At 41.4% G+C, this 14078-nt stretch overlaps 1 protein-coding gene across 2 annotated transcripts; it reads left to right on the forward strand.

The window, feature by feature from the left end:
• Nucleotides 1-4828: 4828 nt before the first annotated feature.
• Nucleotides 4829-6930, forward strand: LOC136529465 (amino acid transporter AVT1I-like). Of its 2 annotated transcripts, none has more exons than XM_066522544.1 (3): nucleotides 4829-4928; nucleotides 5072-5679; nucleotides 5964-6715. In XM_066522544.1, exons 1-3 carry the CDS (start codon nucleotides 4853-4855, stop codon nucleotides 6477-6479), a joined length of 1200 nt encoding a protein of 399 aa, XP_066378641.1. In that variant the 5' UTR covers nucleotides 4829-4852; the 3' UTR covers nucleotides 6480-6715. The 2 variants fall into 2 exon arrangements, with proteins under 2 accessions (XP_066378641.1, XP_066378642.1); XM_066522545.1 differs by lacking the exon at nucleotides 4829-4928 and adding an exon at nucleotides 6815-6930 and having other exon boundaries at nucleotides 4939-5679; nucleotides 5964-6294.
• Nucleotides 6931-14078: the final 7148 nt, after the last annotated feature.

Here is a 14078-nt window from a genome sequence, read left to right on the forward strand (position 1 = left end):
GCACGAACACAGCAGCTCTGCTGCTTCAGAGGTGTGGCAAACTGAACTCACTTCCATTGCCTTTGGGTGTAGTATATGTACAAACTACGTGTACCATATCAAGTACAAGCAAGAGGACAGCAGGCTGACTAGCTGCCAATCTTAATTTGCAGCAACCAAACAAAAGAGAGATTGGGGGAGCAGCAGATTATGTCTTACATTATGTTTGATTTCTTCTATGTTGATGTACTGGGCGAAGTTAAACGCTTGTTGGATGGTTTTGTAGTGCCAGTTGGATGAACCCTGCGTGTTCATTCCAAGGTGGCCTCTGCTTGGCTCGGTTTATGTTTCGTTCTAAACAAACTCATGTAATTTTTTACTAGACTCTGCATCTTTCCCAGATAGTGAATTGTGCACTCTAGAAAACAAGGATGAATAGGACTATGAGAGTAATTTTTTTATATTAGTGTCTGCTTACATGTTGTGATTCAATATTCAATGCCACTTATCTGATACTACCTCCCTTCCTCTATGTTTGACGTTGGTAAGTTCAATTTTGCACTAACCAGCATCAAACAAAAAAGATTAGAGGGAGTAGCTTTTTATGCAGAACGAAATGCTCACTTTTAGGTGTGATCATAAATGATACAAAGAAGAAAGGATTGGGAGTACCTAATTGGATTAAGTGGACGTGGATAAATGGAGATTCTAGGCATTGATCTTTTCTGTTTCTTGGATAATATTGTGTGGGCCACTCTAGGTATCTCTGGTGGATAAACAAGAAGATACCACCATATAGTGTGGTGTTACCTCATTAAAATTGCTTTAAATCTATCGACTTCAAACATCAGTATAAAGTTATACAAGGTTAGCTGATACTGCACTCTTTCTCTACGTGGTCGCTGTATCGAATCAGAAGAAAGAATTGGTGTCTGGCACGTCAGTTATAGTGGGAAGTGATGTCAGATTGGATAGAACTGCCATGTTATAGTACCAATTGAACCCATCAGAACACAATTTCTGTTTTTTATTTGATTGCCTTTCTTTCTTTTTTTTCCCTATGCATTTTTCTTTGACAGTGAATCTTCTAGCTTTTGCTAAAGAAACTACAAGGTATGATCTTTGGAGTGCTTTCATGTGGAATCTTCCAGTGTTGTGCTTTGCATACATTGGCCTAGCATCTTTTGGATCGTATTTGTGTGGCTTCAGCTCTATAATGGAAAGTGGTTCGATTTTCAGTTTCCTTTACCTGAATAATGCACTTATTCCTAATTGTTTGATATGATGCCGCTAAAGCACAATAGGCATTGTTTTATAGGAACTGGTTTTAGTTTGGTTCTGTAATGGTGCCTCACTTATTTATTATAGGGCACCAGTGAGATTCAAGACACTACTGGTTTCATTGTACTTTGTGCAACTTCTTTTCTCACCCAAAAAGAGACATCACATAGTGGGAGGACTCATCCAAATAATATTCTATATCCCAAAATTTGGGTGGCCATATATTACTTTCTGCTGTGATGGTCTGAATGTGAAGAACATGTATAGTGCCTTCATGATTCAGACTAAATATATCGATTGTTTCTATTGACCAATTTATTTTTCTCTCCATAAGGCTGTTAGTTTTGCATGAGGATAATCATTTGACGTACACTTCTATTCTCTTGATACATCACACTTTTAGGTATATCATTGCTTTTTCACGTCTGTTGGCTGTGAAATTGTAGGTCACCAATTAAAATAAACATCAGTTCATGACACCCATTGATATAACCTCATGTGCTTCGTGTATGTAAATCACATGTGGATAAAGTACTACTGTCTGTTATGTGATATACCTTTTGGTTTCATTGCTTGTCTGTGATCATTACTGTTAGGACAAGTACGTTTTCAACCTTTTAAGTGTGCTCGTGGTTTCTTTTTGAACCCTTAAAACTAAAATCATCCATTTGCATCCTTAAAACTATAAAATCTCCAATTTGCATCCATTTTAAGGCTGTTTTGTGCTGACCTGGGTACTACATATCATCGAAAACCACTGGATTTAGGACGAAGGTTGCGTTTTAGATGGTTTTGAGAGACTGAGGTGATTAAGTGTATGGTTCACACACAATTTTGATTAAATATTGTTCTTTATAATTTGGCTACTTGCTGGTAAATACACTTTCATCAGTGCCAAGGCTGGTAAATACACTATCATTTCTTTAGAATTGTGTGTGAACCTACAATTGGTGTGACATCATCAGTGGGCTGTTAGCCTCTTCATCCACTCAGATCCTGTTGAATGGCTCTCCTGGGGAGAGAATTAAACATCGCCGGGGCTTAAGACAAGGAGACCCGCTCTCCCCAATGCTCTTTATATTGGCCATGGATGTTCTCTATCTTTTGTTTCAGAAAGCAGCTGAAGAAGAACTTCTCCAACCCCTGGCTAGAAGGAATATACAACACCGGATCTCCTTATATGCTGATGATGTGGTCATTTTCCTTCGACCCTCGGTGAGTGACATCAGAATCACTCTAGATTTGCTGCAGCTTTTTGGGGAGGCTTCTGGACTCCGAACCAATATACAGAAAAGTAATGTCCTTCCCATTCAGTGTTCGGAAGAGGACCGTGCAGTCCTGCTTGCGCATCTCCCCTGCCAGATTTCTGAATTTCCTTGCAAATATCTGGGAGTGCCTCTCTCTCCACACAAGCTGACAAGAGCCCAAGTCCACCCTATCATTGATAAAATTGCTGACAGATTGCCAGGATGGAAAGCTGACCTGCTCACTAAAGCTGGTAGGAAAATTTTGGTACAATTTGTTCTCACCTCTATGTTGATATATCTGGCAATGGCCCTGGATCTTCCTTCCTGGGCTTTGAAAGCAGTTGATAAGATCAGAAGGGGTTTCTTGTGGAAGGGAAGAAAAGATGTGAGGGGTGGTCACTGTTTGGTTGCCTGGCCCAAGGTAACCCGTCCTCTGGAATTGGGGGGGGCTTGGTATTTCACAATTACAACAGCTAGGGTGGGCACTCAGAATGAGGTGGCTCTGGTTGCTCAAAACTGAGCCTGACAAACCATGGAATTTTTTCCCATTCAAGTGCATCACTCTGTCAGAACCTTTTTCTCAGCAGCCATATCTTCTGAGGTCGGCAATGGTAAGAATACACTTTTTTGGACTGATAAATGGCTACATGGACAGAGTCTTGAAATGCTTGCTCCACTCTTGTTCAACTCTGTCTCTAGCCGTGCAAAGAAAAGAACAGTGTATGACGCTCTTACTGATGGTAGATGGGTTGCAGACATAAGAGGTGCCCTCACTGTGGGTGTTTTGACTGAATTTCTCAATCTTTGGGACTTGCTGGCTGAGGTGGTGCTACAGCCGGAAGTGGATGATTCTCACATTTGGAGGTTCTCTTCCACAGGAAAGTACTCAGCTAAGTCGGCTTATGAAGCAATGTCCATAGGGGCCACTCATTTCAAACCCTGGGAAAGAATCTGGAGGAGCTGGGCGCCTGGAAAGTGCCAGTTCTTTATGTGGCTGGTTGCCCATAACAAATGCTGGACGGCTGATAGACTTGCTAGGAAGGGATTGCCGCATCCAGAGCAATGTCCATTATGTGATCAAGAGGAGGAGACGATTAATCACCTGCTTGTTTCCCGTGTGTTCTCGCGCCAGGTTTGGTTCATTGTCTTCCAGCAATTTGGACTGCAGTGTCTTGCCCCACAACCTGGGGACCTGCTATTTGATGAGTGGTGGGAACAGGTGAACACTAGGGTGACTGATCTTGTAAAGCAAGGCCTGAACTCCTTGGTTATCCTGGTGGCTTGGGCCATCTGGAATCACAGGAACCGCTGTGTGTTTGATGGACAGCAACCTGAGCTGTATGGGTTGCTCCGTTCTATCAGGGTTGATCTATACATGTGGGATATGGCTGGGGCTCGAGGCATTTCTCAACTCCTCGCCCTGCAGCCTCCTAGTTGATCTTTTTTTTCCTGGTCATGGGTAGTTCCTGGATGTAATAGGTGATCTAGCGTGTGTGTATTTGTTGGAGTTTTTTTTGTCTGGTTTTCTCTCCTTTCAAAAAAAAACCAGTGTACTACCTAGGTGCTTTACCCTTTTTTCTTCTTAATATATTGATACGCAGCTCTCCTGCGTGTTCGAGAAAAAAAAAGTTAGAATTTCCCCTGAAGGCCTGAAGATTTCACTTGACTGTCCTGGTGATCGCAACCCTTTACCCCTGGTTCTGTGTAACTGGTATAGAACTCAGGCTAGCTTTGTATATTCTGATTCCACACATATGCACATATGGATATATGCTGCAATATGGTGCGCCGTAATATCACATTTTATGATGCATGCCATTAAGAAGGTTAGATTTGACAGTCTTTGGACTGTAAAAAGGATTCAATATGATTTATAATCTTTTCCACCAAAAAGGGAAACATGCAAAAATAGATGTTTGAAATTTTTTGTCTTATCTACATCCTGCTTAGTCATGTAACCGGAAATTGTCAAGGATGCTGGAACCATATGCAACTTCATTTGCTTTCGTGCCTTTTCTGTGGCTGGTGTATGCATTTTGCATGGGCGTCTTCACCTTTCCTTCCCTCTCGGATATGTAATCATTAGTTCCTCATGCTATGATGCCAATATGTTTGACAAAAAAACATGCATTTCACGAATCTACTTTGCCGATCTGTGTAATTCCACTTGGTGCTTCCTATTTCCTTTTTCCCCCCTCTTTTTTTGGGATTGACATCCTCTCATTGTTACACGGCACTACCACAGGGGTGACATGTGGGTCCGCTGTCCTAACCACATGCACCATACCTCTTTAAAATACCAGCCTAATGTGCAACCTCCAGTCCAAGGCCACTAGGAGATTGTAATGGAGAACAATACTCCTCCAAAGTCTGGGACGGGCTTCTTCAAAACTTGCTTCAATGGAGTTAATGCTCTCTCAGGTTCCTAGTTTCTTCCATTCTGCCTCTGTCTTTTGTAACCTTGAGATGCAAAGAAGTGATGCTATATCAGTTTTACATATGGTTGTCCATGTGTCCTTATTGTACTAGCGAACTCTCTGTATATATTTTCTTTTTTTTTTCAGGGGTTGGAATATTATCTATTCCGTATGCATTATCTCAAGGAGGATGGTTGAGCTTACTTATTTTCTTAACCATAGCAATCATCTGTTTCTATACTGGTATTCTCCTACAGAGATGTATAGACTCGAGTTCGCTTGTTAAGACCTATCCTGATATTGGTGAGCTAGCTTTTGGGCGGAAAGGGAAAATCATTGTAGCAATATTCTTGTACCTAGAGCTGTATCTTGTGGCTATTGATTTCTTGATATTAGAAGGTGACAACTTGGAGAAATTATTTCCAAATGCTAACTTCCATGCTGCTGGGCTCAAGGTTGGAAGCAAGCAAGGGTTTGTGTTGATCATCAGTCTACTTGTTTTACCAACAACATGGCTTCGGAGCTTGAACATGCTTGCATATGTCGCCCTCGGTGGAGTCATGGCTTCTGTCATTTTAATCGCCTCTGTTCTGTGGGTTGGAACATTTGATGGGGTTGGTTTTCATAAGAAAGGTGTGCTTGTGGACTGGTCTGGTATGCCAACTGCTATGAGCTTATATACGTTCTGCTTCAGTGGCCATGCTATTTTTCCGATGATATACACTGGCATGAGAAACAGAAAAGCTTTCCCCACAGTAAGTAAAGCAGAAGTCCTTTCACCAGTATATTTTGTTCATTTTTCTATGGATCTAGAAAAATGTAACTGTTATAAAGTACTATTTTATTAAAATTGGCATTAATCATCCCACTCTGCCCAAAAATTAAGTAATATGAAATTGGAATCTTTACACTAAGGTAGAGAAAGACATCTTGCTCACGCTGATTGTGAACTCCAATTCGGGTATAAACTGCAATTTGTCAAACTTCCAGTTACACAAAGCTACTGTAGTGACATCATTTCTGTCTTTTACAATTTCAGGTGTTGCTCATCTGCTTCATTATCTGCACTCTTAGCTATGGTCTGACGGGTGTCATTGGATACTTGATGTTTGGGGAATCATTAAGTTCCCAGGTGACTCTAAACCTTCCATCAAACCGTTTTGCCTCCAACGTCGCGATCTACACGACGTTGATCAATCCGTTCACCAAGTTCGCGCTGCTGATCACTCCAATAGCAGAGGCTATCGAGGATAAACTTCATGTGGGCAAGAACAGGACCGTCAGTATCTTCATCCGGACTGCCCTGGTGGTCAGCACAACCATCGTGGCCCTTGTCGTGCCCTTCTTTGCCTATGTTGTCGCCCTTACAGGTTCGTTTCTCAGCAGCACGGTCACAATGTTGCTACCTTGTGTTTGCTACCTGAAGATCAGCTCAAGGACCTCCAGGAATCTGAGGTTGGAGCTGGTAGTTTGCTTGGGTATTATCATGATTGGGGCGGGGGTAATTGTGGTCGGCACGTATAGCTCACTGAAACAGATTGTTCATAGCTTTTGATTTCTGAATGATGTTCATGTTGAATGGGTGTAAGGACGAATTGTATGTGGTAGCTATCCTAGGAAGACACTGTAGCAAATGAATCATAGACAAGACGATCTTGTGATCTGGAATTAGCTTCGTATAGTTTGTCCAGATACAGCTTGTATAACTAGTGCCCAAGGTAAACATTGTCCGGGCATTCATATCAATCAACATCCAAGTATTCAGCTCTGATCGTTCCCAATGAACCTAGTATTTTCTGCGACCAATTCATATGGCAAATATATGCCAATTCAGATTTGTCCTATTATTCAATTTTATTTTAATTTAACCATTAATATCATGCAGTGCAGCGCGCACTGGTGAGGGAGTCCTGGAATTTTGGTCAGTCGTCATGGTCGTATTCTACGCCGGGTTCGTGCTTCTCCTGATTTGATTCGTCTTTGTTTGCCACTTTGCCTAATTCCCTTGCACTGCTACTCTGGTGGGTGGGGACACCCGCAACTTTTGCCTTTTTTTAGAGGTTCGTGACCGTGCGTTGCTACGGGATAATTAACATTTTATACTAAAAGCACACGGATCGCACGATAAGATAACAATACTGTAAAATTAAATACCAACGTTAAAGTGACATTTAATCCAAAAAGCAAAATTTATGAAATTAAATACCAACGTTAAAACGAGCGGTCAAGGTTTTGTTTCACACGAAGGGAGCGAGGGCGAGCGATGATTAAATGTCACTTTAACGTTGGTATTTAATTTTACAGTATTATTATCTTATCGTGCGATCCGTATGCTTTTAGTATAAAATGTTAACTATCTCGTAGCAACGCATGGGTACGAACCTAGTGATGTTGATGCCAATAATAAAGTTAAAGCGACACATGATCTATTTATTAATTTGCATCACTGGTATAAGTAAGTGGAAATGAAATATTAATCAAACTATATAATGCATGTATATCAACAAATTGCAGCATTGTTGAAATGCTCGTGCGTCCCCCAATGGAGACTTCCCTTCAACATATTTCATAACATCGCAACATTCCAGACTTCTATCTTGTCAAGCATGGATTTTATATTTCTCTACAAACTTACAAAGAACTGAAAATTTTCTATGCTACCTTTGGTTCTGTCTATAATTGGAATGAGGAATGCTATCTCCGGAGCATGAGTTCCTCCAGTCCTGGTAATGCTCAACCCTAAAATGGATGCTGCATACCACAAAAAATGAGGATATGCACCTAACTGCATATCAAATATAATCCTTTCTCGAACCTAGAAACTTGAATGAAATTATGTACTTGTTCAAATGCCAGGACTAACATAATATTTGTATATGATTTATACACAATAACTTTTGTTTTCATAACGTATACATAGTGTGGATACAGAACAATTTATAGTGCACCATTACTGGGGTCGTTGGCATGCAAGGAACCAGAATTCGCTGGACTTGAATGTAGTAGGTCAGTTTCAGACAAAGTCTTGTGATCAGAGTTTCCTTGCAATGGAAGACTGCCCATCAGTAGAACAGGCAGAAGCACCCTAGCAGCCCCTATATCTATACCTTTTGCAAGTAATTTCCTAGTAGAACCTCAGGTGTCACATATGCAGTACTGCCAGCAACACCAATCAATTTATGACCTGCTCAAGGTGAGGAACATATTAACTGAAGTAAATTTGCACTGTGCAACTCACACTTCTGAGTTTTCACCTTGAAAATAGAAAGAAATTAGCAACTATGTGTTTTACCTGATATACTTGTCGCGGTTAGGAGCTGAATGGAAAGGATGAGTAATTTACCCTGTCTCCAAATGTCAAGTAGAATTCAGCATAGTCTGAAGAAGCCTCCCTTCATGAGCACAATACACATTAGTATAAAAACCTCACTTACGCCCTGTTTGTTTGGGCTTGTTTGGCTGATAAGCCATGACTGAAAATACTGTTGGCTGATTTGGTGTGAGAAAAATACTGCTCGTTGGCTGAAAAAATACGGCTTATAAGCCAGACAAACCCAAACGAACATGGCATTAGTATGAAATCTGTATAAAAAAGGGGAATAGCCCAGCATGTGTCATGGTAGCACCGCACGTTGTCTTACATTGAGCAAATTTATTATCTCTTTAGATCATCATTTAGTGAATATTCTGCCAGGGGCACCACCTACACTCAGTTTTATGACATGTATGATATGATAGCTAGGTAATTATTTTCACACCTTCAGCATTGTTCTCATAGCAGTTCATTTTATTTCAAGTTTCCATAATCCAAGGACTTTGCTATTTCACAATTTGTCTACATAATCATGTCCTTATATCTACTTTCTGGTTGCCAGTAAAATGACTACTTGAGTAGAACAGATCAAAATAGTCACAAGGAAACTTGATTATCAAAATAGCATTTGTGTGAAGGTACTACATTGTCGCTTGCTCAGAGAGGCTTTACATTTGAACACATGTTGTTTGAAGACACTGATAAAGTAGGCTTCAGTTTTTCTAACTAACGATCCATATAGAGTCGTCATGAGTTTGTAAGGCAAATTAGCAAACGGAATATGCATTTGATGAATACAATGTAACAAGCTCATGTGTTTAGCTGCTTATTCTACAGAGAAAAGCTTACCGAGCTTATTATTTAACAAACTTCTGTGTCAATTAAATTAGCAGCCCTCCTACCTATTTCAAAGATATGACCAACATAGAATACAGAGACATGCTAGAATGCAACTACTATTTCAGTGCTTTGCAAATTCTATGTAAGTGCTTTGAAACAGACATCTACAAAATAGGAACAGCCATGCAAAATGGCAACCAGCGTCGAGCAAAGGTTCGGCTAGCAACGGCAAAAAAAAAAACAACGGATTGGAGTGGACGACCTGTATATGTTCAACATTGTTGTGCAGTGTACTTGCTATTTCAGAAAAGGCAGCTCATGAATCTGTCCTCCTGATAAGAATGCAAGTTTGGTTTCAGGATAGTGCATCACTGCATCTGTCTATTTCTCAGCAATGCTCGAGCGTAGTCTATGCCACTGAAATGAAATATCATTTGTTTTGTATTGTTTATCAGTAAAATAATGAATGTGTGACCAGGTACCTTTTCTCTAAAGACAAAGCTAACTAAATGTATTATTTAATAAACTTTTGTGTTAATCAAATTAACTGTCATCCTACCTATTTCAGAGATATGACCAACAAAAAAAATAGAGACAGAAACAGAGTCGCTTGTTAAAGTGCAACTACTATTTCAGTGTTTTGCAACACATTGCTACACACTTGAGAAACGCTAGTAGATATGAGTATAGTTCATGGTGATAGGTTAGGTAATAGAAGCTTTTCTGAAACAAATGGCTAGCACTGCACACAGAACAAGAGCCAGTGTGTGGGCATTGATGCTACTATTGCTACTGTACACAATCTACACAAATTGCAACTATATATAGAACCAGTCAAACCACAAATGGAAAGGAAATGGTAGCAAGCATAAGGAGTCAAACCAAATTTGAAGTTTCAATGTTTCAAAAAACTCACAATATTCAGTCCCAAAAGACTATCACTGAAAATAAATGATAAATTGGGCAATGCAAATTTTGCATTCATTCCACCATAGAAAATCTGTGTCAGAAGTAGAGTGCTTAAGGAAAAAAAAACATAGATCCAATTTATCCAGCTAGTGATAGAAAAGATAGATTTGCAAGAAAATACACTCTTTCTTTCGTCATTTTGATTTATCTGCCAATAGCGATGAAATAAATACACTGCACTTCTCACCCTTTTCACAACACCAAATTGTTCAGTCATTTTAACAAACACATAGCAGGTAGAATGTGGCTTACACTGCGCATAATACTACTGTCCATTTCAGTGAACTGGGCAATAGAGTTTGAAACCTGAACTCAACATTTACAAAATTCTGCAACTACATTTAACATCAATACACTGTTGCTTGCTAAATGCAGTTAAATAAATGTGGTTTGCCAAAACCATCATAGTATGGATGAATCCAGGAGTTGACACCGAGGATGGATTAATAGACTTCACGCAAAATTGAAAAGTGAAGTTCATTTGATGCCAAAGCGAGCATTATTAGGTACGCATCCTGTACTAATATTCAGTGTGTAAAAGAGACACAAAAAGAGAACAATTAGAAGATCAGTGATGTAGAAAATTATTCAAATATTTAGTTAGTCCGTATACCAATCCATACAAGCAGTGCCTTGTGTTTGGATCATAGTTCTCCTACTGCACATTGCATTCTTGTAGCGCATTAGTAGATATCTAGTGTAAACAGCTGGCATCACGCATCAGCTAACTTCAATAATAAGCATATCAGTTAGAAATATAATTGCATAGCTCTGAAAGACCTTAACATTTCATGGCTTTATTTCAGGAAGCTATGAAGACAGTAAAATTCCTGACAATACTATATTCAAAATTGAAACAGCACTATGTCTGATTAAGAATTTAAGAAGCTGAGATCACACTGGCAAATTTTTCAAAAAAAAGTATGCTACCATTATAGATACCTATGTCTGATTAATCTCTATGAAAAAAGATCGTGCACATCAAAATAGTAATTGATAAGATAATATGGCCTAACTGAAACTTACATAAAATAAAGAGTCTACATAAACATTCATTTAATTAGAACCACATATAATTTTCCCTTGATTTCTTAGTTCTCCAGAATTTTAAAAATTGAGTGACATAAATTGCCCGTGCTAACAAAATTTGAGTAACACAATATTTTAACCAAATTGGATCAAGGTACATTGAAAATGCAAAGTGCTTCTTACAGTTTAGACCTTACTTTCGAACTAATTGGTCGTTCCTAAGTTCGTAGGCTCCAAGGAAGTATCAGAATGCTTTTCAGACATGATTGGTTGAAAAATCAAAGTTAAATATATTTTCTTTAAATACATCTATACATAGTGCTCGCAGTTTCGAACAAACTAATTATGTAATGTTATGTCTCCCACATGCAACTGCATTAGTTAATGCAACTGCAAAGGTGCCAATTAAGAATAGTAAGTTGATCTCCAGGTGATCTAAATGGGTTTAAAATAAAATTAATTTGTCCAGTACCTTTTACCTGTAATTTCACAGTGACTCTTTCTAGTGCTTATGCGCCAAGGCCAGCTCCAATCTGTTGTGATCTGCCTTTCATTTCATCCATATATGTATTTGATTCCACGCCACCCAAGCACCCACAGTTCTGCACAATCCAATCAGGCTCCATCCATCCAAGCATATTCTTTATACGGAAGTAGCAATTAATTAACTATAAGCCACCAAGGCAACAAATCAGTAGCAAAATGAATGAATAGAAAACCGATAGATTGGATTAGATTTTCGTCCATGGAGAAATCAACTACACCCCCAAGCGGACGGATTTAGGAGCTACGGGGAGGGAGGGAGAGAGAACGGACCTGGATCTAGATCGCACAGCAGGGATGGAGAGCCGCGGCGGCGGGGATGGCGTCCGCGACGACGGGGATGGTGGCCACCGTGCTCTGAGCCCACACCACGCTCCCCGTCCCGCGCGCCGCCGGGTGTGGTCACATGCCCTCCCGCGCGCCACCAGGGTGTGGCCGCACGCCCGCAGGGGTTCCCATGCTCCGCCGCCATTTTTCGCTCTCCTTCTCACGGATGATTGAAACCCTAGCTCCTGTGCCTTCGCATCGATGGGGGTTAGATCTGAAGCGGAGGCGCTCCATCACCTGGTGGCCGGCAGCCTGGCGTCGCCCTTGCTTGGGTGGCCGGCGGTGGCCTGGAAGGCGCCCTTGCCCCGCCTAGTGGCCAATGCCCTCGCCCTGGTGGCTTGCCTCGCTCGCGTTGGACTTGCTGGCCTTCTCGGAGCTCCCGCCTACGGCAAGCGCCTCCACCTCAGCCGTGCCGACCCGCCGACGGTGGCGCGAGCGTGGAAGCACGCGAGGGGAAAGGGCGACAGTGGTGCGGGGTGCAGGGATGGGGATGGGGAGCGGCACGCGCGGCGGCGGTCCATGGGATCCAGCGGGGTGTGGGATCAGCGAGGACAACGGTGTCGAGGTGGGGTGGGGATGGATCCATCGCAGGGGGTGGGTGGGGGTGGGGGTGCGGTGATTGCGGCTTTCCTTTTTTAGAGCGACTTGCACGTGGACGGGAGGCGGGGATCGCAGGGGGGAGAGGTAGACCCAAAATAAACGTCGCACCAAAAAATGTCCATACTTTGTTCTTTTTAGTTGTAGGAGATAAAAAATCTTGTCCAGCAGCCCCACTTTGTTTTATTTCTATGGTTATCAGTTAGATAGTGTGGTATTAGGCTATTAGCTACAGGGAACCAGCGTCAGTCTGGTTCTCAGTCTTCAACTAAATTATGGGATTCCTTCTTTTTTTAAGAATCGCCCTAAAATGTGGGTAGAATATCATGTTGATGTAAAAGAACAATGAATATTACTGAAATGAAATAATAATTGGCAATTTTGCTTTTGTTGCTAGTACCAGATTATGTTCTTCTACAGACGCGGACACTGGATTATGCTTATGCCCCCTTCGACTTGTCAAATAAAGTAATTGTGCTCTCTTAAAGAAAAAAAGAAATGAAGAGAGAAGCTAGTGCTGAACTGTATGCTACTAGGGTTCTTGATGTAAAATTCTTGCCAGGCCTAGCAAGAATCCTAGGCAGTAAAACAAGAGCTGTGGGGGTAGTCAAATATTTCATCATAAAAGTTTTTTACTGACTTACCAATTCTTGCTGAGTAGTGAGTACTGTGTATGTATCAATGGTTCTGTTTGTAAGGGACCGTGACGTCTAAGGGGGGTGAATTAGCTAACTTAAAACTCTAACTCTAAACTATGTCATCTTTTTCTAACCTTAACAAAAATCTATGCAAAAGATAAACTATCTAAATGTACAACTACGATTTTGCTAGTGTGTTGCTATCTCTACCGCAAAAAGAAGTTATGCAACCTAGGTTCCAAACCTATCAAGTATCGTATCACTAAGTTAGGAAAGTAAAGCACAAACCAAAATTGCAATGTAAATACAGAAGCTAAAGAGTAAGGTAGAGATATGCAAACTCCCATCGACAACTCCGGTATTTTTACCGAGGTATCGAGAAGCGCATAAGCTTCTCCCTAGTCCTCGTTGGAGCCCCTCGCAAGGAATCCCTTGCAAGGGCCAAGCTCCCGGTCGGGTAACTCTGTGGATAGCCCCGGGCCTTCCCCACGCGCAAGTGGGTCTCCGGTGTGCCTTCTAACAAGCCTCTCCTGGACCGCTCGCTGCCGTCTTCACTATCAAGCTTCCGGCCAAACCGCCGTGGGCCTTGTTCCCTTCGGTACACGGTGGCGGCCACACCACAAACGCGGTTGGTGTGATCTCGCAAGACAACAAGCCCCTCCGATGTACAACAATGGTGTGCGCAAGCACCGAGTGATAAGAGGTGTGCAAACCTCACTAAACACTAGGCCTAAACCTAGAGCAAGCGCATAAGCGGGGTCTAACTAACCTAAGCACTTCGCAAAGCACCTACGCTAATCACCGAATGTATCACTAAGCACTATGCAAGTGGAGATCACTAAAGTGGTTTATCAACACCCTTGGTATATTTCCTTGGCTCTCCACATCTCAAATGGAC

This window comes from Miscanthus floridulus, chromosome 19 (genome assembly GCF_019320115.1).
Source record: "Miscanthus floridulus cultivar M001 chromosome 19, ASM1932011v1, whole genome shotgun sequence".
NCBI lineage: Eukaryota > Viridiplantae > Streptophyta > Magnoliopsida > Poales > Poaceae > Miscanthus > Miscanthus floridulus.